Source organism: Colius striatus, chromosome 7, assembly GCF_028858725.1.
Source record: "Colius striatus isolate bColStr4 chromosome 7, bColStr4.1.hap1, whole genome shotgun sequence".
Classification (NCBI taxonomy): Eukaryota; Metazoa; Chordata; class Aves; order Coliiformes; family Coliidae; genus Colius; species Colius striatus.
The window spans coordinates 14,908,898-14,936,296 of NC_084765.1; the positions used below are offsets into that span (position 1 = coordinate 14,908,898).

The 27,399-nt window shown below is 46.9% G+C and overlaps 1 protein-coding gene across 1 annotated transcript; it reads left to right on the forward strand.

Annotated features, from left to right (window-relative positions):
• The first annotated feature begins 306 nt into the window (after nt 1-306).
• On the forward strand, nt 307-25,362 carry TMEM86A (transmembrane protein 86A). The gene is made up of 3 exons (XM_061999965.1): nt 307-360; nt 18,628-18,892; nt 23,530-25,362. Exons 1-3 carry the CDS (start codon nt 340-342, stop codon nt 23,955-23,957), a joined length of 714 nt encoding a protein of 237 aa, XP_061855949.1. The 5' UTR covers nt 307-339; the 3' UTR covers nt 23,958-25,362.
• The last annotated feature ends 2,037 nt before the right edge of the window (nt 25,363-27,399 follow it).

The following is a 27,399-nucleotide window of genomic DNA, read 5'->3' on the forward strand; positions in this document are numbered from 1 at the left end:
GAGGGAGCCCCTGCGCTTCCCCCAGGCGCCGGCAGCGGGCCGCAGGCGAGGCTCGCCGCGACCGGCGCGACCCCGCCGCCCGCGCCCGGGACGCTGCGCTGCCGCCGCCCGCGGGGAGGGGACACGGCGCGGGACCCGACGCCCCGCCGAGCCGAGGCCGCTGACACCGCCTGCCCGGGGCGGGGCCGCGGCCGCCCCCCGCCCTCTCCCCGCAGCGCATTCGCCGCGGGAGCCCCCTCGCCAGTGACGTCACCGCCGTCTAAAAAACACGGCCCGGCGGGCGGGCGGCAGCGCCGGAGCGGGAGCAGGAGCCGGAGCAGGACTCGTCCCGCCGCCGACATGGTGTCCCCCGTCACCGTGGTGAGTGCGTGCCGGGCGGCGGGCGGGGGGAACGGGACCCGCTCGTCCTCCCCCGGCAGGGATGGCCTCCCCGCGCGGTGTGCGCTAGCCAGCCGCGAGCCAGCCTCCCGCCCGCCGCTCCCCTCGACCCGCTCCCCCGGGCGCCGGGCAGCCTCTGTTGGCGGAGGCATTTACCCCGACCCTGCTGCTCACCCGGCCTGGGCGAGCGCCGCTGCCTCGCCGGCAGCTGTTGCTCCGGCGGCGCGCCCGTCTCCTCCTCATCGATATTTGCGACCAGGTCCGTAATACACCTGTGCCGCATGGAATGTCACTGCTCCGGCTGCCCGGGAGCATCCCCCTGCCTGCGCGGCCTCTCTGCCCTCGCAGACCTCTGCCTCACCATCCGAGATGGCCTTGCTGTTAGAGGGACAACCTGGGCTAAGGCTTTTGTCAGCCACTGTGTCGGGCAGACCTTTCCACGGGCTGGTTGACTTCCCACTGAGACTTCGTTGCCCCCGACAAGCCAGTCTGACAGTTACACCACCTAATGACATGAGACACGGATGTTGTCACCTGCCTGTCTCAGGGGGGAGTCATGATGCTTAATTAACATAGCCGGCAATAAGGTGTCCTGTCAATCGATGACGGTGTAGCAGCCCAGCTGGACTGATGGAGCAAAGCTGGTAGCTGAAGTAGACCCGTGGCTCATACCAGCAATACCAAGTCCTGGCCCTGCAGGTGAAGGAGGGTGTGTTTCAATGCCAAAAGAGGACAAAAGGCTTTTGGCCAGAACAGCAGAGAAGCTGTGCTGTTAGACATGCCGCTTTGCATGTTCCTCTTTCTAGAAAGTGGGGATTTGTCAGAACGCACAGCAGACTGATGTGTGCTGCAAGAGTAGCTAACCGTTGCTGGCAAATTTGCTGGGTGCTTCACTGCAGCGCTGAACACCTATTGCTGGTATCCTGGTTCCAGGGATCCATTACCCTACTGTTCTGAAATATTTTGGTTAATGGCCAGTCCATTGCAATCTCTCTTGCAAGGTAGAAATCTCATCCTTTCTCCATTCTGAACTCACAAAGCCAGGGTTCAAAACTTTTAAATTACTTTGCCAGTTCTGCACAGCAGCTTGTATTGTTGGATACTTGAATTTTCCCCCAGTTATTAACATGTACCTGGTAAGTTCATCAGCAGCCTGGGGGTGGCTTTTATCTTGGGATACAGAGGGAAGTAGCTTGTAAATGATAACATTGTTGTGCCAAACTCTTTTTTTTTTTGTGCTTTTCAAAAATAACTCCAGAGGTTTGGTATCTTCAGGCTTCTATGCCATAAGCTAAATTCATCCTCGAGTAATGCTTTTGGTTATGTTGAATTGTGTATGTGTACATTGGAAGTAGGATCTTCTGCTGGGGCAATACTAGAATGGCTCAAAAACTGTCAGAGTTTGTTTCCTAAGTCACAGGAGGCAGTACTTGACTGTTATGGCTGATGAATCAGGTGGTCTTGCAGAGCGTGTTTCAGCTGAGCTTTCAGAGGAGGCAAATGACTAAAGCATGGGTATGCATTGGGAAGGGTGTACATAGGTCAGACTGGGAGGCTTTACCTACACCAGAAATTACACCTTAGGAAGGAAAACGAAAAAACTCTGCTTCCCTCACTTGCCCTTTTGATGTGTAACACAACACGTTTCTGCTCTGGCTTCATCCCTGACATACTGATGCTTTGCTTCACCAAAGGCAACCAATGTAGATGTGGAGCTGTGGAGAGCTGAAGGGATGATGAGACTGGGAGCTGTGACCAGAGCTGGAGCTGCTTACCATGGCAGTGGAGGTGAGAGGGCAGGGCATCTGATCCTCCGAAGCTCATAAAAAGAGCTGCAAGCCTTCAGTCTGTTGAGGAGCAGCTGAGTTGAGTGCTGCCCAGGAGCACACCGCAGCCCTTGCATGGCTGCTAGCTGGAGAGTGCAGGGGGTAAGAAGCAGGAGGTGTACAGTTCATAGGCTCTCTCCCGCAAGTCACTTGCTGAAGGGAACAGCAGTGGGCCCTGGGTCTGGCTACAGCTAGGTACTGTCCTTGGGGCCCAGGCCTTATCTCTGTACCACACTGTCTTTTGCTGCATAGATAGACCAGACGTTTGGAGGCAGCATAGCTATTGCTCCTGTGACACATGATGGGGTTAGAGGCAGCACCTGAGGCATCAAATTAGCCAGAGGAATTGATTTATCTTCTCCCAGTACACTGCAGCATCAGCCTCAATGGGGAGGATACTAGACAATTAGAGCCGAGAGTGACAGGATTTTGCTTCCCATTTTCAAAGCGATGGCTGTTGCACATAACTGCAGTAGATGGCCACAATGACCTGCACACAACTTGGTCTTCTGCTGGTCTCCTCCTTTGTCCTTCTTTAGGATAGTCTTGTAACAAATCAGAAACTCTGAGTTCCAGATCTGCTGTACAACTGATAGCTGGAAGAAACCACGTGAGGAGGCACTGTGGAGGAGCTAGAAGAGATCATGGCTAGGACTGCTTGTTGGTACTGGCTGCCAGGCATGCATCATGGGCTAGGGGCTTGGCAGGTCTGTCCCACGCGCAAGGAGACACCGTGGCATCGTGTGGAGCTAGCCAAACTGCTGTCTCTGCTGCTGCATAATTCAGATGTGCTGAGGATGAAGCATGCCCACAAATAAACGAGACTGGGGCCAAAATACATTTTAATGTATTGTGCCAGGTCCTCAGCCGGGATTAAAGCTCTGAGGCTCCGCTGATGCCAGAGTCTTGCATCGTGCTGGGTTGTGGCAGAGAATAGGCATTTGTCTGCTGCTCCTGTTCCAGCTGGTAAGCAATGCTCCCTCAGGTTGGAAGTCACCTTGGAGGGAAGCTTTCACTGCTTACTCTGCTAGGCAAGCAGAAGCATCCTGCTTAAAAATTACTATTCTTGATACTGCTGTGATTAAGAGCTGTTTTTTTCTGCACAAAGCCATGTGGGCTGAGAGCCTGTGCTTAGAGAGAAGTATTAATGTCGCATTTGCCTTATGGATATGTGAAGTTTAATTCCCTTCTTGGTCAGTCATCATGGGTCCCATCTTAATAAAAGTCTTTTTTGAGACTGTCTTATTAGTGACTTTTGTTCTTTTGGGTTTTTTTTTCCCCACCGTTGGTTAAGCAGTTTTTAGCATGAGCTTATGGCAGATAGCCCTTGGCCGAAGGACTTTTCTACCCTGCAGGAACCATGACTGCGGAGGCTGGCGAGTGTGCAGATGATGAGCCTGGAAACATACAGGCATTCTGCCATTTGCATAGTGCTCCTTGCTCAAAGGGACCCTATTTTACCCTCTAAATTTATGGTTAAACTTAGTACAGAGCTTTGCACCACCCTGAGTAAAATGGCATGGCAAATACAGAGACAGTACTTGGCTGAGAATTGGTCTCTTTTGGGGAGCCATTATAAATAATATTGGTATGTCTTTCTGAGCAAGATGAACTACGTGCTCTCATCCCCTCCACACCTGACAGGGCCTAGCACAGCCCTGTATATGGGAGGGAGGTGAAACTCCACTTGGGACGGATCTATTTTCCTCAGAAGCCATATTGTAACAATCCCCATCCCTTCCCTTTTGTTCTATGATGTATTTGCATCTTTAAACAGAGAGCTGAGTTGCAGAAGAACATGTTTTGGCTGCATCAAGCAAGCTGAGCATCTTGTCCTCCCAGCAACAGCCCTTTTCGATTCTCTGGGCAACCGAATGTCACGGGGAAATAGGAAAGTCACTGACAAAAACTGTGATGAGAACTTGAAATGTACGATCTGGAAAGGTACTCACCAGTAACAAATATTGAATAGGGCTGGAGAATTGGGTTGGTACCATTTGAGTTTCTGAAGAAGGGCCAAACCACGCTGATCCAGACGAATATAGAAACTTGGTGTAAACCACGTTGCTTGGAGACTCTGTGCTGTGGGCAATTACAGCAGAAGTAGGCCTAAGCAGAGTTTTAAAGGCTTGTTATTAGAAAGTATGTTCTATAATCCTCAAACTGCCGTTGAAAACAAGAAAACATTTTGAACTATTTCAGCCTTTGCCTCTTAAATAGAGGATGTGTTATTTCTGCATTAATGAACAAAGTGTTAGCAACCATCTAAGTCAGAAATAACTCTTATGGTAGAGAGGTTAATTTTACTTATTCTCTTTGTTTATCTAGAACATTGTTGCTTTCACTTTAATTTTCCCTATTACTAAAACACATCATAAATGGGGATTTTATTACGCAGGAGGCTTGTAAACGTGCACATTTATATACCACATAGGCAATTACAGAGATATGGCACTTGTATAAAAATGGAGCCAATTTAAATTAATTATTCTAAACAGCTGAACTGAAGGAAGTAAGGGAGGGAATCATCATCTTAGGTAAGCTTAGAAGGATCTTAGTAACATTTATGTCAGTCACATCTTTTTGGGAGAAGCCTAAAAGCTTTGGTTCTATGGAGCAAAAAGCTGTGCTGATTTTATGCCAGCTAGAGCCCAGGCATAGTGTTACACACCATGATTTTTTTCCTTCAGACTCAACTTGTGCATTCTTGCTATGATATTGACATTGTTTGCTGTAGCTGTTGCTATGAGAGGGTGGGCTTCAGTATGGGTAACTGAAATTGGAGGCTAGGAAGGGCAGGCTTCTCCTTGCTCTTCCTGGTCCCAGTGTGACTGCATTAAGCAATTGGTGCCGATTACTGCTGCAGGCAGTGCTGTGGATTAAAGGCTTCATTAACTCAAGTGTATCACTCGAGTCACACGCGTCTGTTGTTCAAAGTGTGTTTTGTGCATTAAGATTATGTGTCCAGTTCAGAAGCCTGAACTTACACATAATTCCTCTGAAGAGACAGATATGCATTTCTTCTGTTCTCCTTCCCTGTTCAAATGTCTATATCCAAACCACCCTGAGTGTGACAGAAGAGCCAAAGTTATCTTTCTCTGTGGGTAACTGCATAATACTGAGGAAATAATAACTCCAGTGAAATTAGACTCTTAGATGGCATCTGGAACCTGTCTTCTGCTAGCATATGGAAACTCTTGAACAGTAGAAAGATTATTAGTTATATAACTCCCTTCCCTCCTGCAGGCTGAAGTGGCTATTATTTTAACACTTCATTTTTCTACTGCCCTTCATGTCACACAATGCCCAATAGATTTGTCACTACAATAAGAGATGCAGGTCTTGCTTATTGCAGCGTGCCCAAAATTAAAGTGATGATTATTGCTGCTTCTGCTCTTCCTATATCAATTTATTATACTGCTGTAATGTAAACAGCATTTAAGCTATGACAGGTTTCTGGGTGGCAAGTGTGTCAGTCAGGAACATCCCTACATTTAATGCTGAAGGTATCCAGGTGCCATGGACCAGAGAACTGTGCCTAGGAAACTACATGCCACCAGAGATTAAAGGCCATAGATAGGCTGGGCAAGAGCCTTTCTGTGAGATTTCAAGCATGCAGGGGTGAGAAAGGTTTCACATACATGGAGAGAGAGCCCAGTATCTCCACAGGCTCTGACCCAGAATTACACAAGGAACAATTTCTCTCTGGGTAAGCGCAACTTGTGTCTGCTCTTACATTAATTTAATGTTGCAGTCTGACTCCTGTGTTGCAAAATTGCCTGTTAATGAGGATGGTGGCTGTTTTTATTTGCATTGCTGTGAGTTTATGGAAATATCTTGTTTCTACCAGAAGACCACACTTTCTCCCAAAATTTATTTCCTGTAGATTATTGCAAAACAGGTATATTCCAAGATAGAGGAGGGATGAGACAAGCCATGTTACTGGATTAGCCTTGGGACTTTTGTCAAGTTCGTATGGTGAGGTTTCATTTTTTTTGCACCTCATCAGACACCAGTTTTGGGGACAGATATGTCACTAGTTGGAATCAGGCATTACATTTCTGATTATGTATCAATATGAGTGCATTTCTGCTAGTTTCAAGTAGCCTCTGATTGAATCATTGCTTGAGACTGAGGGTAAGGTTGATGTTAAGGTGGCTGCACATTTCTCAGCACATACTAGACATACCAGGTAGGTCCTCAGACTTACATGGGTCATTTTGCCTCCCATGGCTTCAGCATAACTGGGCTTGTGCCAGCTAAGACCGTAGCTTGGCTACTGTATCCCTATATGCTTGAATCTTTTGGTTTTGTTACAGCATAAATGAGACTAAGCCAGGGTACTGTCTCATGCTCCATTGCAAGAGAAACTGAACAAGTGCATGGTTTTTCCTTGCAGCCCTGATATAAAAGGAATGTGATGACAAGTTTATTACTAATTGATGTATGCGAAATTCCCACTTGGCTAATGTCCCACGCATCTGTAGACTTGCACTCTCAATATAAAGGGCATAACACTGGCAAGCAACTGCACTCTTACTTGTGAGTGTTGTCTGCATCTGTATATGCAGCCTGATTACATCAGAGGCTTTGCAAGTGAAACCCTTGGTATGCTGATGTGAGTCCTGTGAGTACACGGGTTACGTTTGCACAAGCTAGTGTTTGTACCTGCCAACCTCACATCTGTTAAGATTGGCTGAGAAAGGCCAATTTATCTTCTGTGTAATTTGTGTCTGATACTGACTCGCCTAGGTTATGACATCTTGGCTCAAGATATTAGAAACAAAATCTATGACTCCACTGTCACACATCCACCTTACATCCTCCTGTCTCTCAAAGCATATTGGTCCCATGATAACATGAGGAGAGCTGCTGCTTTTTTATAAGGTACTAGAGTGGCATCTCTCTAAATACACACTTATTGGGGTATGTTGCTATTTTCACTTCTAATTTTCTTTACCATTAGTGTTTCATAAGCTTTCAGCCTACCTTACCTGATACACGGGTAGACGGTTTCATTCACCTTTCGATAGGGCCCAAGGCAAGCTGAGCTGTCCCTCTTGGGTTTCCCAGCACAGACCTGGTTGCTTCTGCCAGATTTTACCAATCTTATTGCAGCCCCTCATGCAGACTTGTACAGCAGAAGTCTCTTGCATAGAGCTGCCAGCTTTCCCAGCCTCTGGCAGCCACCTTCCCCTCCTCTCTCAGTTCTGCCTTCCTGTTGCTTTTGCAAAAACCTTACCTGCCAAGTGTGCATGGATCTGTTGTGTGAGCCAGAATGGTGAGCTGCAAAAGTGCTTTTTGGGTGTTAGAGGCCTTGGCACATCCTTGGGAATGGCCGGTGCAGCCTATCATGTGACACTCACCTCCTCCGCCACACTAATGTTTTTTTGGTTGTTATTGTAAAGGGCTGTGACAGCACCAGTGCCTGCAACACCCTTCATTCAGACTTGGATTATTTCCCATATATTGTAAGTAAAGAGGTCTCCTCTGCTGCATAAGTTGCTTGTGCATGGAAGGGCCTCCCTTCCCTCCCAAATACCAATCCCTACTAGCCAGGCAGCACGTGGCAGAGTAGAGCTTTGCCAAGTGCCTGTTTCCCCTGAGTGTTCATTCTTCTGTGCATCCTTGCTGCTGCAGCCAAATGGCAGGGTGGCTGAGGCTTTCCCAGTATGTACATGTACATTGTGGACTGCAAATAAGGCTGGAGGTGGGAGAACTATGTCAAAAGCTAGATTTAAGTCCTGAGGACAAAACACTTAGTGTGTAGACCTCTCACTGCTATTACCTAGAGGCTCAGCCTGCTCTTGGTGCTGACAAGGAAAAAAACTGATAGTTCTCCCTGGGGCATTTTATTCTGGGTCTGTACCCATCTCAGAGAGAGTGGAGAGGCCCTAATCTTGCCACACAGCTTGCGGGGCAGATGTCAGTGTGTAGCACTTGTCTGCAGCGATGGGCCTTGCAGGTGGGTGCTGTTTTCTGCTGCGGCCCTGTGCCCCACAGCCGGCACGTGGGGCTGCCTCAGCCCCTCTGAGGTAACACAGAGCAACATAAAACCTAACACTGCCTTTTCCTGGCTAACAGATAACTGCATTCTCTTTCACAGAACGCTGTGATATAAATAATGACAGGTCTCCTGAGAACATGTGCTCGTAGCCTGGAAACCATCCCTAGGATGAGTGCAGAGACTTTTCCATAAACAGGAGAATTTTTTTATCTGGATTTTAGTGTGACAAGCCAAATAACTGCCCCTTCCTATCCTGAGAGGAGCTGCCTGGGACAACCACTGACTGCATTTCAGGATGTTGTTTAGCTGGCTTCTCTGTGGCTTCACAGCATCCTCCTGAGGTCCCGGGCAGCAGGAGAGGACACAGCCCCACCTGACTTTCCTCACTGAAGAAGGGTTCATTCATCTGAGGCAGCAGCACTGCAGCTCTGATGAGCAAAATGAAAAGACAGACCCATTGTGGTTCAGGGTTTTAAACACCTGCAAAGGCTTCTTTTGTGAGTGTTACAGCAAAGGAACTGTATGAAGAGTGTTGCTTCTGCTGTACAAAAAGGAAGGTCTGGGCTCTCAGGAGGTAAAAGCAATCTTTGCTCTGAGATAAGATGCTGGCAGGCAAATTATATTTTTTTCCTTTCATTTCTGAGAGCCAATGTACTACCCTAAAAGCATTAGTCTGTGACAGCTCCTACAGCCCTGCAGAGACATTTGAATTCTTGACTGGTTTAACATTGTTGGTCATTGGCAATGGTACACTGCTGACCGTACTCAGAGGTAAACTCCAAAACTGCTGACAGCTATAGGATTGCTATCGATGTGGTGTCAATCATTACTACCACACATTAATAAAAGGCTTTTAAACCAGCCCTTCTTGTGGTCCTGTGCCAGTCTGGTAGGTAGCCAGAACAGATGATCCTTGGTAATAGAAAAAAGCAAAACCAACCCAAAGAAGCCCTGCTAAAAAACACATATATCCAAGACGAGTCTTCAGTTCAGGGTGAGATGTGTTTGTCATTTGATTTTTATGAGTTAACATATATTAAAGAAAAGCTTCATCATTTTGAAGGTTTCCCTGTAGTCCCAGAAAGCCAAGGGCAGATACATGGTAACTTTGTAAGGATTCAGCTGGTGTAATGGTATCTCACTTTGTCTGGCCTGATAGCAGCAGGTCGTGCGTGGTGGGGGAAGGTCCCAGAGACACTGTTGCATGGCTTGTTGGCTGCAGTTAGCCAAGCTAACATAATTTCCTCTTCTATTCAGTACACGGGATACCTTTATGGATGCTGTTAACTTAATTGCTGGAGGGAACACTAGTCCAGAGTCTCAAGAAAGCTTTGAGCAACGTCATGGTTGAAAAGGCAAGAAGCAGGAGTGGGCTCCTGATGCAACACATGCAACAGCCCTGATGCAGTGGGGATTATTTCCTTGGCTCCATAACCACCTTCCTCTATTTTAGGCTGTTATAGGATGATTCTCACATTTCTAAGGCTTCTTGCAAGGAGTCTTTTGAAGGCAAGATTCCAGTTTCCTATTTGTGACTTTTTCTCACCCTGTTTTACATCCCAGGTGTTTGCAGATGCATTTTTTTCTTTTTTTAACATGTGGGTATAGTAGTAGAGAGCTGCAATGTCCTAGAGATCCCAGGTCACATTGGCTCCTGAGCCAAACTGGCCTCATCAGCAGCCCTGTGAGCAGAGTCAGGGGGATTGCTTAACATCCAGGGTTTTTTAATTTCTTCATTAAGCACCTGACAAGATGAGACTGCTGTTATATTTGTATGGCAGCTTTGATAACATGGGATTTGTTATTTCTATGTGAGTGGCAGTTTGGCTCCTGCTGACTTAAGAAGGGGAAGAAGTGAAGGCTGCATGTTCTCTTTGCCTGTTACTGCTCATCTCCCACCCCAATCAATGCACATGGATTCACAGTTACAGCTCTTTTGTTGTCCTTTGGAGAAAGACAAAAAGCTTGTCTGATGCTTCTCTCTTTTACCTTCCTGAGCCATTTATTTAAATATGCTTCATACATTGTGTATTCTGTGCAGTTTTTTTCCTGCTTTACTCTGTGCTGCTGAGGCCTCATCTGGATTACTGCATCTGGTTCTGGGCCCCCGAGCTCAAGAGGGACAAGGAACTGCTGGAGAGAGTCCAGTGCAGGGCCACCAAGATGATCAGGGGACTGAAACATCTTCCTTATGAGGAAAGGCTGCAGGAACTAGAGCTGTTTAGCCTGGAGAAGAGGAGACTTAGGGGAGATCTCATCAAGGCTTCCAGTACCTAAAGGGTAGATATTAGGAGGATGGGGCAACACTTTTCTGTAGTGGCCAGAGACAGGACAAAGGGTAATTGAACACAAGAAGTTCCACTTAAATACAAGGAAAAACTTTCCTGTGAGGGTGACTGAGCTCTGGCACAGGCTGCCCACAGAGGCTGTGGAGTCTCCTCCCTGGAGGTTTTCAAAGCCACCTGGACATGCTCCTGTGTGACCCGATCCAGGTGAACCTGCTTTAGTGGAGAGTTGGACTGGATGATCTCTAGAGGTCCCTTCCAACTCCTACCATTCTATGAAAACCTATCCTAGACAATCCCCTTCAAAGATTTACTGCCATACAGCAGATGATAGGGGGTTTGGTGCTAGATCACAGCATGGCTAAGCCAAAGCATCGAGCTTCTCTTGAGCCATGTCTACGGCTAGGGACAGACAGCAGCCTGCAGTGGAAAAATCACACTTGGAGAGCAAACACGAGGGAAGAGCCCGTTGCAACAGCTGTGTCTGCAATGTCATGTCACTCTGATGGGCTAAGCCTCGCTCTCGTGCCCCCCAGCTGGCCCGGGATGGAACAGCCTTCCTCACTCCATGCCCGCCTGCCGGGCCTCAGCCGGGCGGTGGTGCGGTGGCCCCGCAGTGGCCGGGTGTGCTGCTGCAACACAGGGACCTCAGCTGGGGTTTCCCCTGGGAGAGGTTGGTGCAGGCAAACTGTCCTGCTGCCAGGTGGCTGTGGGGAAACTGCTGCTCCACATTTCTTGGCTTCTTTCTGCATCAAGGGGGAAGACGCTCATCTGGAAGATTTTAACCTCAGTGCTGATGGGTTTTCATCCCCCCGATGGTTAATCCAGGGATTAGGTTGAATGTTGATGTGACTTCCAGTTGGGCAGGATTTTGTCTTGGGAATGAAATTTTTTTGTTGTGGTTCTTGTTTTTGTGTGCGGTTGTGTGTGGAGCAGCCCAGCCCTGCATAGGGGCCCTTGTTAGATGCCAGTTTGATTAATCTTCACAAACTGCCTGCTCTCCTGTGCCTCCACCAAAGGGCAACTTTTCTGATGCCAGGAACCTGTGCAACAATAGAGCTTCACCACCCAAGAAGTCTGAGGGCCTGTGCCAAATTTTTAATTGTATTTTTCTGGCAAATAGCCATAGTTTGGTCTTAACAAAAAGAAGTTGAATATTTCTAGCTCTCAACCCTCTGTCAGTCTGTCGTGGAGCAAAGCTGGAGCTTACTTTGTTTAACTAGGGGAAAGAAGAGAATACCTAGGCTGCTGGAGTAGAGGGAGGGGTGAGAGAAGCCAACAAAGCAGCTCAGTTTTGAAGAAGCTGAAGAGACCCTGGGGATGAAAGAGCTGCCTTGGACCCACTACTTCTGCCACATGCAGCTGAGCTGGGAAGTGGGAAGTGCTGAGCCCTGTTACTTCTGGATTGTGCTGAACGATGGAGGCTCTCCTGTCAGACAAAACGGTGATTTTTTGACCACTTGTGTGTAGGTCTGTTTCACTGCATTAGCCTTATTGGAGAAATGGAGGTCCTTAGTGATGCTGAAGAGTGCCAGTAGCTGCAATAAAGCATCACAAGGCCTGGTGAAACTCATTGCATGGCATAATGCCTGATAAAAATAGGGGATTATCACCACATGCTTTCTCACAAAGCTAAATCAGGTACCGTCTTCTGTGTGATTTATTAGCTATTTTCTAAGTAGATTTTAAATGGAGCTGTTTCAATCTTGTCTCCACTTGAGGAGAGGAGGGTTTATTTGTCACCCTGAATTTTGTGCAGCATGTGAAGCCTGTTCAGGAACCACCTGCCATGGATGCCTGGCCTGTGGCACCTCCCACCACAGACATAAACCCTCTTATTAATTGCACAAATGTCTTGCAGCAACACAGTACATCAGGCAGGTTGATTGTCTGGTTCAGTAACTCTCCACCACTCCCTATAAACAGCATTTTTTCCTCACAGTTTTATTCAGGAATAACTTTAGGCATGTACAAGCCAGTGCTTTCCATGTCAAAAGGCAACTGGTTCTCTCCAGGGGCATGTTTGCTTCTGCAGAAGAGCAGAGTTGGTGAAGGGCTTCACACTCACCAGAGTGCACCAGTTAGGAGGCTGTCCCAGCCCTAATATTTCAGCAACCATGTGGAGTGAAAAGTGCTGATTGCCTGGCCCCTTTATGTCTCATCCATCTCCTCTCTCACCTCTGCAGGCCAGATGCTTGAGCAGAAGTCCAGCAGAGCTGAGCAACCAGAGTGGCTACTGAGGCCTTTGCTCTGTGGCTGGGCGAGAGCTCATGCTGGGGCTGGTCCTTGCAACGGTCACTGCATCCACCCAGGACAGGGAAGATGTCAACGATGAATTTGGGTATTGAACAGCTGAATCTTCCCCATTACACACACATGTGCCCCCCTGCCTAAAAAATCCCTCCTTTATATCAATTTCAGTGTGACACATCCAGAAGGGTTGATTTTGCACGATCTGAGCAAAGGTGAGCCCAGGAGGGTGGCAGCTTTGCAGTGAGCTTATGTGAGTTCGTGGCCAGGAATTGGTCAGCACTGCTGTGTTCCTCTTTGGTTCAGCACAAGCTGATGAGTTGTTGAATTTAAGGGAAAATTACCTGCCTCTGGCTAGGATCTATGCACACATGTGCCTCTTATGATCTATGCATTTTGGTTAAGCACAAAGTTGGATTTTGTGTAGGCTCAGCCTGATGGGGAATTGTGTTGGCTCCCAGTAGCTCTGGAGAGGACAGCCTGTTGCACATGCATACACTTTGGCCTAACTGTGACCTATACCCAGGCTGAAGCAGCTCTCCCTCTGTGACTCAGACTTCACAGATGATCATCAGTGCCTCACACAGACTGACATTCTGAGGAATGAGAAACATAAGCCATGGGCTTACAGTGGCAGCATAATACATGGCCACAAAGCCACATAAATATTTATTGGCATACAATTGGGCGTAAGAGCTGTTGTCACAGTAAGGCAGAACCAAGCCAGGATCCAAGATGCAGGATGACAACAACCAAGCGAGATAGCTCAGCTGTGGATACACAAGATGGTACTTGGCCAGTCAATGACGCCAGGAGGGGTGGGTGGAGGACAACAGCCCATCTTATTTTGGCCAGTGTGCGCAGTTGTGCTCGAGTGTTTCTCATTGGAATAGCTGGGGTATTATTTTAAAACCATTTTCCCTGGAAAGCAGCATTTTATAGCCCAGTGGGCATGAGCCACATCGCCACGGCAGGTTGGAACACAGCTGGTGTCTGGAAGAGGCTGTATACACATTTTCTGTGCAGGCTGATTTAGGGGACTTGTGGAGAGAAGAACATTATTTGATAGTCAGCATTGTTTCCTGGGACCAGTGCAAGGCTTTGGAACAGTGAACTTTGTCCAACTTTAGCATTCCAAAGCAACAAGCTTCTGTTATTCTTCTGTACCTTAAGAGCAAGATGCCTCCCTCCCTGTGGCAGCTGGATTTTCTTCATCCCACTCATGATGTAGCTACAGACAACTGGCTCAAAAATGTTAAAGAAAGTCAGGCCACGCTCTTACAAATGTAGCCTTTCCTTTGTGGATGCAGCTTATTCTGAGGTAGAGGAGCTACTTGTAAATTTTGTGACTCAGTTATGTGCCTGCAGCAGTCAGAAGAGGCCACCTGCGCTGCTGAGGAGCAGCACAGACATTCCCCAGGACATATCCTGTGGTGAACATTGCTTTACACAGATGTGAATCATGAGCACCTAATAGTGCTGCATAGCGGCGAGGCCCAAGAAGAGATCATCTAGGAGGGGGCCCTGGGCTCCTGGCGAGTTACCGATAACTGATTTTCAGATATATGAAGCTTTTGGTCATCTTTGGGTGCTACACCTTGTGCTTATTACCCAGAGTTCTTCAGGTCTGCTGCTTTTGTAACTGTGTTTCTTCATCAGCCAGCCTAACCTCTCAAGCTGTCTTACACCAATACCAAACCACAGCATGGCTGGAATACTTTTGTGGTAGTGTCATTTGTCACTGTTGTTCAACAGTGACAAGGAAATAAGCAATATATCAAACTGGAGCAGAATGAGAACAGACAAAACAAGAAGGAATACCATAGACCTAAAAATTCATATCCCTAGCAAAGAGGTGGCTATCCAAGCCCAAAGCCTCCAGAAGGCTGCGTGAGCCAACACCATATTCTGTTTGAAGAATCCCAGAATGGTTGATGTTCGAAGGGGCCTCTGGAGATCATCTGGTCCAAAATCTCTTGGTGAGAGCCAGGACACAACTTCCTCCTAGTCTGCCTAACTCTTGGAGAGTTTCATTAGACTTGGTTGGATACAGATAATTTAATAAATCATACTTTCACTGTAATTACACAAGTAAAGAGATAGTGGCTTTACAGCAATTTAAATTAATTTTTAAAGACTAAGTAACTCAGTAGTTGTAGCAGTTGAGAAAATGCCCTAAATTGTGCCCAATTTAGAAGTTCAAAACTTGGAAATACTGCTTTGTCTATTCTAGATGTTTTCTATACTGCATTTCAGCACAGAGTAAAATAGTGGTGGAAGAAAAATGCAATAGACATTGTAACTTAATAGTGGAAGAAAAATGCAATAGACATTGTAACTTAATAGTGGAAGAAAAATGCAATAGACATTGTAACAAAGTGGCAAAACCAGGCTTAAAGCCATAAAAATCACATTAATAAAGAAGATCTTGTCTCCTGCATCAAGTGCTTCCTTTTCCAACACCATGGCACAGCCCCATCTCAAGATTCCATCTCTGAGACACAGGTGCAAAGGAGGTAGGTGGTTTGATGCAACTTATCCATACAGCCAAGACATAATGTTCCCTTCCCTGAGGTACAAGCAAGTCCGGTCATGGATTATATGCTTGGCTCTCCTCAAGCCACAGCCTCCACTCATGTTGATACATGTTTTGCAATACTAGCCTTGACATGTCCTCCAGGTGCAAGTTGCACCATCACCTCTTCCCCAAGACTCGGCCACATGCTCAAACACAGGGCAATACCCCAGCTTCACCCTCTGGTTGCTTTACTTTTTTGTTTGGAGACTTCTTCCAGGTGTTTCCAGTGCTGCACCATCCCAGCAGGATGTGCTGCCCAGCCCTCAGCTGCACAGGTGCCTCTGCCTTGGCAAGTGGTGTCCCTCATGGGGCCCTCATTTTGGTCAGAGCCATAACAGGGACTCCACTGAGCTGCAGCATTCAGTAAGGCACAGGGACATGTTTGGAAATAAGTCATCTGAAGTGTACTTGTAGAAAAATTATAAAGGATAAAAGCATTAATGAAGGGAAGCCTGTAGCACATCTTGTTATATGAGGTTATTCTTACACAAGGACTCCGTAACACTGTAAATTCTAGGGTTAGGGGTGAGTAACTGAGACTGGCATCTGACCCCTTGTACCTGAAAAAATCTAAATCTTTCTTAGGAAGGAGATAATATACACCATTATTTTAAATTAACACTGGCTGGGCTTGGAAAATTCACATTCAGATAGTAAGAAATTGTAATTTTAAGTTTACCATGCAAAGATACTCTTTCTGCACAAGTGCATACCTTATATTCAGTACAGCAAGGTTCCTGGGGAAATGACAAGTGTAATTAAAACCTGTCTCATCATCCATGCACACGGGGGAGCACAAGCTGTGACTGTAATAGTAACTGCTCCTAGCAGGTGGGGTTTTTTTAATACGAGGTATTAAATACAACTTCCCGTGTTTATTAACCTAAATAGTCTCCTGAATGCCTCTAACAGTGCCTCTGTGATGTGCTGCAAACAAGGCTGAACTTGAACAACATCTTTCAGCACAGACTTTTGTCTTCTGAGGTACAAATCTACCTACCTTAGGTGAGACTGTTACAGGGACCTGGAACACTGTTTGTGAAAATTCATTCACAGTTTGTAGCTCTGGAGGTTGTTATTTTTCCATACTGAAGATCCTGGGCTCATTATGGTGTGGTGGGGATCCTCCACAATGGGTAGGGGAGCGAAGATCCTGCCAGAAGTGCTGTCGTCTGGTGTCTGCAACTGTGAGAGAAGAAATGTGATCAATTCCATTTTTAATAAAAGAAGAGTCAGAAGGGGAGGAGGCAGTGGCTTTGGATAATCTGAACCTTCAGCAGAGGAAGGTGAGGGGTCTGAAGGAGGAGGAAGCTTGGCTCCACTCTTCCTCCTGAGGTTCCCAGACACCTCAAGTGGTGTGAGAATACATGGGCTTTCATGACTTTTATTTGAAATTCATTTGTAATCTGCTGCCACAATTCTCTCAAGAAAAGTAGACAAGGATTGGTAAAAAGTGATTAATTTAGACAAGCTAAGCAGAACACTCATGATGGACTCCCCATGTAATACAAGAAAGCTAACGGCTTGCTGATGTCCCTTTGTGAGTGAATTGTGTAGCCTGGTTGTTTAATGGAGTGTTTAAAAATTGTGTTGGCAATAGCCTATGAATAATGCATACAGCAATAATGAAATACCTTACTGCTAAGAAACTGCTGATATGCTGGGGAAATTTCCATCAGATGTGAGAACAATTTTGAAAGCGCTGTCTTCTTGGAGTACCCTTTATTTATCGTCTTGCTGCTTCAGAGATTGCATTCCCTTTCTTGATACTGCATGTGAAGATGCCCTCCACTGCCCCTGCCTTCCAGCTTCACCTGACTTCCTTTGCTTATGTCTGTGAAAGCTTCTGAATCTTGATGAGTTTACTCTTTGTTAACTGAGCACTGTCAGCATGGAGGCATTTGCTGTGCAGTCATCAGCCATTCCAGGTATCTACACCAAGGCACATTACATCGAAGGAAGACAGATGCTGGTTTTGTGCCATGGCAATATTCCATGATGCAGGAAGGAGAAATAGGGCCAAATGATTTGGAAGAAAAGACCAGTGTTTCTTTGGCAGGTTTTTGGAGTGTGGGCTCCTTGAGTGAGATATGAAACCACAGAGTGTCACACATGGATCTTCAGTTTTTGATGGACTTTGGAAGCGTGAACCCAGCTCAGATTTTCCTGTGTCTTCCTCCAGTGTATGAGGCCTCTGTGTGCTTTGGCCAGGAGTAGTGGGCAGTTATTGTGATACTAACTAGATTTTGCTTGACCAAAAGGATCAGGCCTCCCAAAAGACCTCAAGACATAGCTCAGGCAGGCATGTAAGGCAATCTCAGTCTCTTCCTTTGCTCCTCGTTTTGGTCCTCAGCTGTACTCCAGGAGAAAATAACCTCTTAGCTTTGTTTCTCATGTGAGGTTTTCCCCACCTGTACTAAAATGCAGAAGTAGCGCAGGAGGGCAGGTGAACACAATGTGTATCTTACCACCGCCCAGGGCGGTCTCAGGTAAGCATATGTTAAGGGTGGACCCAGCTTGTGGAGTCTGTAGTTGTGTGCTCTGCCTCTGCTGTGGTTTTGTTATGAGTAGCCTGGTGTTCTTGCTGCATTTTTCTGTCTGGACTTACATAGTAGAGCCCTGAGTCAAAACATTTCTTGCAATATGGGCAGAAAATATTAGTGTAATGCTAGAACAAAGCAACACGTGATTGTTTAGTGACATCCTCACCTGGGAGGGTTTTGAAGTCATGTGGTAATGCCAACAGCAAGCTCCACGCAGGAGGCTACAGAGCAGGAGAGACAATTGGTTAGAGGAGAAGTTGTATCCTCAGGGTGATCTGTGGCTGGCTAAACAAGAGGATTTTCCAAAGCAGGAGAGAAGATTTGCACTTTTCTTGGCTTGTTTGCTGCTGGGATATTCCTGTGGCTGTATTTTCAGAGCTACGGGAATGGAGGTACATAAAAGGGGTTAGTCTCAACACAAAACAGGTGGCAAGAACCACCAGAGGAGTTGACTGAGGCCTAAATGTTTTCAGTAGAACAAATAAAGAGAAAAAATATCTAAAACTTCCTCCACCTCCACCACCCAAAGCCCATCCTGCCAGCCAAGAAGTGTTTTCAGCACAGAAGGTCACAAAGGTCTAGGCTGAGGATCATGGTTCAGTTCAACCAGCCTTTCTAAGGATAGGAATGCTGCTAGCTGACAGTACACATGTAAGAGCAGTTTTCAAAAGGAAAGAAATGCTTCTGTTTTGCAGTTTATTCCACTGGCGCTTCTCATGATCCTATTAATTTGTCTTTTTTAAATGTTTGTTTCTTTTAGGTGAAGAGTGAAGGCCCCAAACTGGTGCCTTTCTTTAAAGCCACTTGTGTGTATTTTGTCCTCTGGCTGCCAACTTCCAGCCCCTCCTGGTTCAGTGCCCTCATCAAATGTCTGCCCATCTTCTGCCTGTGGGTTTTCCTTCTGGCTCATGGAATTAACTTCCTAGTGTCACACCGGAGCGCCAGCCGCATCCTAGCGGGACTCATATTCTCGGCAGTGGGAGATGCCTTTCTCATCTGGCAGGAGCAGGGCTACTTCGTTCATGGTGAGTGCAGTGTCAGTCCTAAAGGGATGCCACAAGTGTCCAGCTCTTACCCTTCTTATTTAGACATGAGGTACTGGGCCACATGTTTTGTTTATTCATGTGCAGCTTAAGCCCCGGGCAGTGGGAAGACTTATCCTTTGACTAAAATGCATCATAGTTAGAGGAGTCACACCATGGATGAGTGTTTCTCTTGAGCTTCTCTTGAGGTTAGAGAGGTAATTGGAGCAGGTTTGGTTTCCTGGCACATGCTCCTAGTGTCACAGCTGCTTGGAGCTGGGAAGGTGGCATGGGCAGAATCCCTAGGGAAGGGAAGGAAATGCTCATGGCATTCAGCAGCCCTCGTGAAGCTATGGGAAACAACTACCTCTTGTCTCTCTGCAGAGAGATCTGTCAGCCCTTCACTATAAGGATCAGAAATAGGACACTTGGTGTGAGAGTCTTCACAGAACCACACAATCTTAAGGCCTGGAAGGGACTTTAAAAGATCATCTAGTCCAACTCCCTGCCAGAGCAGGACCACCTAGAATAGGTCACACAGGGTTTGGAATGTCCCCAGAGAAGGAGACTCCACAACCCACCTGGGCAGCCTGTTCCAGTGCACTAGCACCCTCACAGTGAAGTTCTTCCTTGTATTTCTTTGGAACCTCTTGTGTTTATATCTATTGCTCCCTGTCCTATCATTGGCCATCACTGAGAACAGCCTGGCTCCATCCTCCTGACACCCACCCTTTACATATTTGTAAACATTAATGGGGTCACCCCTCAGCCTCCTCTTCTCCAAGCTGAAGAGCCCCAGCTCCCTCAGCCTTTCATCGTAAGGTAGATGCTCCGCTCCCCTAATCATCTTGGTGGCCCTACACTGAACTCTTTGCAGCAGCTCCCTGTCCTTCTTGAACTGAGAACAAGTGGAGATGACCCTCATGTTTTGATAGACAAGCCCATGGCCTAGGGGAGGTGTTTAAGTGGGCGCTAGAAACCAAAGCATCAGAAATCTTGCCCTATTTGCAGGCTCATCAATATGAATCATGCAGCCTGTTCTACAAGACATGTCTGTTTTGCAAGACATATAAATGATGGGGAATCAAAGACAAACCTTACCACAGTGGCCTGACTTTGCTACAGAAAAATCAACGTCTCTCAGAGCAAAATGAGCTTGTTTTATTTGACTACTTCGCAGACTAGAATATAATCATTTAGATTAATCATTTAAAAGCCACATTGAACCTGCCTTTAGCAACACTCTCCCTGGCCTTGGACTGTCATAAGGCATTAGCAGCAGTTGAGTCCTTTGCTAAACTGACTGGTGGGGTTTCTGAAGCTAATCTAACCAGCACAGAGATCTCATGTAACACCCACCGTTAACTATCTGCTGTGACTGTCCCACTGGAAAATGTGATGAGACAAGGGGACTTTTCTGACTTGTGCTGGTGTCAGCTCTGAAAGTCAAAGGCTTATTTTTCACCCCTCTCATGAGATCAGTATTTAGTTTTATTCTGGGATTCCCACAGCTCTTTCTTTATGAGAGTGTGTGCAATGCCAGATATCAAAGGCCACATGCTCTGAGTCTGGTTTTAATCCTGCTTCCCAAGGGTTTATCCCAATCTCATTAAAAGTTCATGTAAAAAAATTGTACTGACTTTAGTTTGGTTCAGATTAGGCTCTGAAGATTGGATCTATCTGGCTGAACCTTGGGCATGTTGCTGAGGAGCTCCAGCCTTCCTTGGGGAGCCCATCCCTTCTCTGCTGAAGATTGTCATGCGCCTCCTTCTAACAGGGTACCTGGCTTAGCATAGGTTGCCTCAGATGAGTGCTTGTGCTTCTGTTTTGTCTGCCAGTGTTACCCGTTCAGCTGTGGCTTGGAAAACATTCAAGGCCGGATTCTCACCATGACTGTTTCTGTACATGGACTGTTTCGAGCTTCTCCATTCCCATGTAGCTGGGATATCTCTGACTTCTCTCTCCAATTTAGTGCTAGAGGAAGGTCAACTAGTTGCAGCAATTCAATATCTGGTTAACGTGTTTTAGCCTGCAAATAAGTTGGTTTTTCAGCCCTAGTCTCACAACTGAGAAGTGTTGCTTTGTGAGTTTAGACACATTTTTCTTCTTAAGAAGAAAAGCTCTCTTGAAATGTTTTTAAAATCTCAGTGTTCATCCTGGCTGTCTCCTGCCTGTGCCTGCCTCAGTCCTTGCAAATCCAAGCTACCATCTTTTGTGGTGACGTGTTAGCGTTTGCATTTCTGCTGTTTAGCAGACACTGTGCACCATCCCACTTCATCCTTCATCTCTCTTTGCAAAACATGTTTTCTCTTATTTAAAACTCATCAAGCTGCTGTTGTTGACAAGTGACAATATTCAACCCTTTGACATCACCGTTTGTGGGAATTTGAAATTTCAGGAGAATAAGAGGAAACACTACATAAAAATGTACTTTCTGTTCAATTTCTACAGCTTTTGGGCAGAAAAAAAGGGCTGGGAACTGGGCTGATTTGAATAGCTTTTGAGACAATGAGTTCATAAAAGGACATTTGTTCATTACGTTATAGGGAAGTGAGAGCCTGGGAACTTACTCCTGGCACACTTGGCTTGTTTTCATTTTTGCTGTCTCAGTCCACTAATAACATGCTATTTGTTGACTAGCGCCTTACCGCCTGTAGAGGATACTTTGCAGTGTTAGCATCCACCTCCTTTGATAGCAGGCACTTAGAAACTATCTATGAATTCTGTGAAGAAGACAGGGACTAACAAAAAGGCCTTATTGCCAGCCTGAGGGGAAACTCCAGGGGCAGGAAAGGAGAAGGAAACCCGGGGGAAGGAGGCAGACAGAGAAGAGAGACTGCTGATCTGCCTGATGTGGTTGGAAGGACCAAGCCAAAGGCTGAGAAATGCCAGACAAATGCACCCCCACCCCACCCCGTGCAGCCAACACAGGTCTCCTCAGTTCCTGGTTTGATTTGGAGGTGTTGAATAAGCAAACTTGGGAGCTGACTCCTTTGTTTGTAACCAGCCTCACCATATATCACAAAACTCCTGCCTTCCGGGCTTCTGCTTGGTTGCTGTGTTCTGTCTTCCTCCACTCTTCCTCCTTACCAGCTTCCTGCAAGGACAACACACTCTTCATTCTCCATATAATGCCACTGAAGGAAAAATTACTCTTCACTGCTAGAGTGAAGTAACCTCCTTCTTCTTGCCACCCCCAGGGCTCCAGCCTTTCCTGCACTGTAACACTGCAAACAGCTCTTGCCTTAAATCCCTCCCTGGTTTCCTCAGTGCTGTGTCCATAATGTGCAAAAGCTCCATGAAACATCAACTTCTCATTGCCCTCTTTTGCACTTATCTTCCTTCCCCTTCACACTATTTTCTCTAGCCTCACCTTGCAGTCCAGATCCCCAGCAGCCCCCTCCTTTCTGATTCCCATCATGACTAAGCTGCCAGTGGATGTTTGACCCGGTCCTCCTCAAAGACAAGAAGAGCCTTTCCCTTCTTTTGAGTTGACTCAATACAAGAGGATGAAGAAATGTCTGCCAGCAGCAGGTTTTAGTGTCTGCCCTTTACATCATGGCATCATGCTTTAAATGTAAACAAGTGTATTGATGGAGGACTCAGCTTCTCAGCCCCTTTTCTCCATTCCATGCTTTAGAACTGCATGAGAACTTGCAGCTACTCTAATAACCCTGCCAGGATAAAGCAGGACAGCCTGCAGCTGCACCATATGGGGGTCTGGGAACCTGAGGACCAGAGGAGCTGGACTCAGTTTGGGGCCCATTATCTACAATTGGCATAACAGCCAGTACTCACCAGCTGTACCAATATGTGGTGACATTTCTTTGTCAAATGGATTAGTGGCAAGTGAATAACATATGGGCAGTACATTCCAACACCCACATCTGTCATTTCTCAGGGGTGTTCCACTTCAAAGGGAAGATGGCGTTTTATTTTCACTGATTGATTCCAGCTAAGGTTCATCAGAATCTTGCTAATATCCTTAAAATTTGTGGCAGATCTGATTGGTGCAGTCCCTGAAGTATGCCAGCTGCTTCTTTCCAGCTTAGATTTCTCCTAGCTCTGGGCTGAGATGAAGTAGAAGTCAGATTTAGTCCCTGAGTGCCTTTGGGTCTGTGGCTAAATAGAGTCAGGCTTTGTGTCTGGGTTTTGAGGGATTGGTATTTTTTCACGTTTCATTCCTGCACTACTGTGAGTCCAGTGTTTTTGTTCCACAGGTGACCTAAAAGCAAAACCCTTTGGGCAGTTAGAAGGAATGGTTTTTTGGTCTGCCTTGCCCTCACCCTTCTGTCCAAAGAAGGGGAGGAAGGAACCACCTGAAAAACAAGCTTTATTCCTTTTGCAGCAGCTTAGTTCACCTGGCCTCTCAGCAAAAAGGCTGGATGAGCTGGGCTTTTTCTTAGGGTGAGAGCTTGGTGCTCAGGCTGATTGTCTGTGCACAGATTTTTGTATTAAAATGCTCCCAGTTGGTCAGTATGGTTCCCACTGAAACTGTTAAGGCTTGTAATGCTACAAGGACATCTAAGCCTCTGCTTGTTATGGTATATTTAAAACCCAATATAGCCCTGTTTTCTCCTGCTACCAAGTGCCAGTAGCTGACAAAATGTCACACTTGCTATGTCAATGCATCTTTCCAGGTCTGCTGATGTTCGCCATCACACACATCTTGTACTCTTCAGCCTTCGGCATGAAGCCTTTGGACCTCAAAGCCGGCTTGTTGATGGGCCTCGTTTGCAGTTCCTGTTATGCCTTCCTATACTCCTACCTCTCGGGCCCATTCACCTACCTGGTAGCTGTCTACATCGCCTTGATTGGCTTCATGGGCTGGCGAGCAGTCGCTGGCATGCAGCTGTGCAACGACCTCTGGACATGGACCAAGCTCTCGGCATGCATCGGCGCGATGCTGTTCATGGTGTCAGATCTGACCATTGCACTTAACAAGTTCTGCTTTCCTGTGCCCTACTCGCGCTTCATCATCATGGCTACTTACTATGCAGCCCAAATGCTTATTGCACTGTCAGCTGTAGAGAGCAGAGATGAAGAGGACTTCAGGAAGAGGAGCTAGGTGGAGTGCCAATGGTCTGTGAACAACGTGGGTTATATCTCAGGTGCTGTAGCTGCATTCACCCCTGAGAAAGATCTCCATTTCTCGAGGCACATTGGTGATGTTGATTTTGCTTCTTTGAAGCATTACCTTTGGGGCTTTCTCTTTTTTTTTTGTTGTTTTTTTAAATGGCTTTCTCTGAATACAGCTTACTTCAGTGTGGAGTCCACATCAGAAAGCTTAGACTGTCCCTGCAGCAGCTACTCATTCAACTTTTCCTCCTTGGAATTGCTGTACTACTGCATTTTACTTGCTAGTCCTGAAACTGATGCTGAATGTCTTTGAAGAGGAAGGCTGATGGAAAGGAGGTTTGGCCATGTGCTGTGCTAGAAGACTTGCTTTCAGTCATAGGCAGACAGGCACAGATTTCTGCTAAAGTCATAGGTAAAAATTAATTTAGCCAAAATTTGTCTCTTTTTGTGCATTACAAATTCAGTATGCAAACTGGAGCTAGAGCCTGTGCTGAAAGGAAGCCTTGAGACAGAGTCAAAACAGCATATCCGGATAAAGGCTGAGCTTTGTAGTCAATGGGAGCACGTGAGGCAGGTCTCAGCAGAACCAGAATGAAGGCCAAACACCAACCAGAGGGCACAGAGCGAGAGGTGTGCTGCCATGCAGTGCTGTGTGCTTTGATCATGGCTGGTTGCTGCCTCAGCACAGGTCTGTAGGTGTAAGTCTGTGTTGCCACATGTGGCAGGACCAGGAATTTGGTGGGATTCCAGGGACTCCTTGGTGGCCAGGCCAGTGTGTGCTCTCCTGCCACGTGTGTGCAGCTACACGATGCCCACAGCCACCGCCGACAGCGGCAATGTAGTGGGCCTATGAGGAACTTTTTACAGCAGGACTTTGAGCATGTGTCTTACTAATATATGCCCTAACTGTCCTTAGTACAGCAGACAGGAATCTAGCCTTTATGCCTTTCTTCCCCAGTAGCCTAACAAATATTATTCCATATACTCATTAAGCTTCACAGCCCTGCTACTTGCAGTGTCTCTCTCAAATCCTTGTGTGAACATTTCCTGTGGTCCAGGTCCTGATTTTGGATGTAGCTTATTGCTGTGTTTTGCCAGCTGGTGGTAAATGATCAGTTTTGTACCACTTGTTTTTGGAAAGCCCCTCTTCAGCAGGGTTTCCTGAAAAACACTGTCCTGTGTGTTCAAAGTGCCTGCTGCTTCCTCCTCAGACTCATGTGGTCATAGGAAGAATGTGCCGTCAGGGTTGGGAAGGCCTGTTTAATTCTCATCCAAATTCTTTGGTTGGTTTGTCTGCCCATCTGCTGAAGCAGGATTACTTGACTTCAGACTCTCTTAAAAAGACATGAGGTTGTCTTGATTTTTAAACCAAGTTCATTTGTGATCATATCTAACAGCAAACTCTGTTTCTGTTTGAAACAATCTTGAATGTGCTTTTTACTTCTCTCTGTCCCAGGGCTGCTGCCATGGGCTGAGACACTCCCTCAATGGCTTAAGACACAAGCCCACTCAGATGTGCAAAGAAAGCTTACTGAGGGTTCCCGTGCCTCTTCAAACCTGCAGCCAAACAGGGACAACAGCAGCAGACTGCACAACTCAAATCCATGTACACCCCAAGAGCCCCTTGCACACACTCACCTGGGCAGAGGGAGCAGAAGGAGCAGCCCTCCAGGGCTGAAAGTCACCATGGCCTCCATACCTAGTGTGCTCAGATCATTCCAGGGGAAGCCTGGCACCGAATGCCTGGCACCGTCAGTAAAGCAACAATTCCTCTTTGCGAGAGGTGCGGCAGGGTCAGGGGGCAGCTGAGGAAACCCTGGCAGCCCTGCTAGCTTTACCCTGGGTGCTGAGAGGTGCTAAGTGGGTCTTCTGCTCCTCCCTGGCCTCACATGGTGGGCATTGCCTCTCCTCGGCTTCTGCGTTGGTGCAAATGCAGCCAGCGTTACAGAAATCTAAGCTGACCATCCTGACCCCACAGAGGTATCTGCTGCTTTTCAGGCGGAGATTGGAAAGGTCAGCTGCATCACTGAGAGGGAAAGCATTGTAAATAGCACAGCTCCGTGTAAGCTCTTTCCTTTAATGCTGTTTTGTAATATTGTCAGTGTTCATTCACTGGCGCACCGGGGCCTGCCTGGAGTAAACTGCTAAGGGGATTTAGAGGCATAAAACATCTTCATTCATCAGCACTGCTTATCTTCTGGCCACAGCTTGAACCCTGCAGCGTAGCTCTCTGCAGATGTCACCTGCTGTTACTCAGCTCGACTGTCTGCAAATCTTCCTGCAACAGACTGAGCCAGCTAAGAGTAAATCCAAGCATTTGGGGTGAACCCCACCATCCTCCCAGCATGTAAGCACACAGCACACTTCAGTCTGATTTACAGCTCCTTGTCATGGGTCAGTCCAGCACACTCAGTCCTTAGCTGGCAGTGTCAGAGGAGCCCCCTGCATCTTGGCCTTCCCTTTGCGGAAAATGCCTGTGTGATAAAATAAGCTTTATTTAAAAGTTTTTTATTATCTCTTTCTTCCCCTCTAGAAAGGAATAGTTGTCCATTTCCTGAAAATGGCCACGTTGCTTGTCTGCATGCTTTCCCATCTTGGCTTGCTTTATTGTCCTGCTCTCCCATCAGCCACTGGATACTTGCAGAAAAGGACCTTTTAAGTATTGCTCTCTCCTTTCCACAGGCCATCAGAGGTGCAGTTTCTGTTGGCAGCGGTCTTTGAGTGGCTCTATCTGGAACAGCAGAAGCATGTACAGCCCAAGTAGGCTGTTGATCCCCTGCTGTCCCTCACCTGGAGCAGACTGGTTGGGATGCATTCTGGCCAGCCACGCTGGCTCCGTTCCAGTGTTGCAAGGGCTTCAATCTTCCCAGGAACACAAGGCAGAGCCCTCTGTGCATATAAAGTCAGAGAGAGTCCTGGCTGGCTCAGAGGTTTGCCAACAAAGGCTCTCAATCTTAAAATTCTCTCTCCTGCTCTGCATTCTTCCTTCTGATCCATATTACTTGAATAAGACCATTTTCCAAGAGGCTCTTTACTGCTGGAAAGCAGCCAGCTGCTGTGGACACTGATTTGCCACAATTTTAGGTTTCATAAACCCTGAGAAACACTAAGCAGTTGTTGACAGTCTGTTAAATACTCTTCCTTGGGATTGAAACTGTTCCCTCAACTCCAGAGAGGGCAATCTTCACTTCGAAAGGCAGCAAACAAGTGAGAAGGACATGACTGTCTATGGTGCTGCCTTTGTGGATCTTCCTGTTGTCTCTTTGCACCATAAAACTGTGAGGTTTGATCCATTCTTCTTCTTTTCAGAGGTGCAGTCTCAGAGAAGCACCCAGCCTTTGGCTCAGGGACACTACAGAGGGAAGGAAGCACCCCATCTGTGTAGTGTTTCTGGCCCCAGCACTCTCAGCTCCTTTGCCTGCTAAGTACAG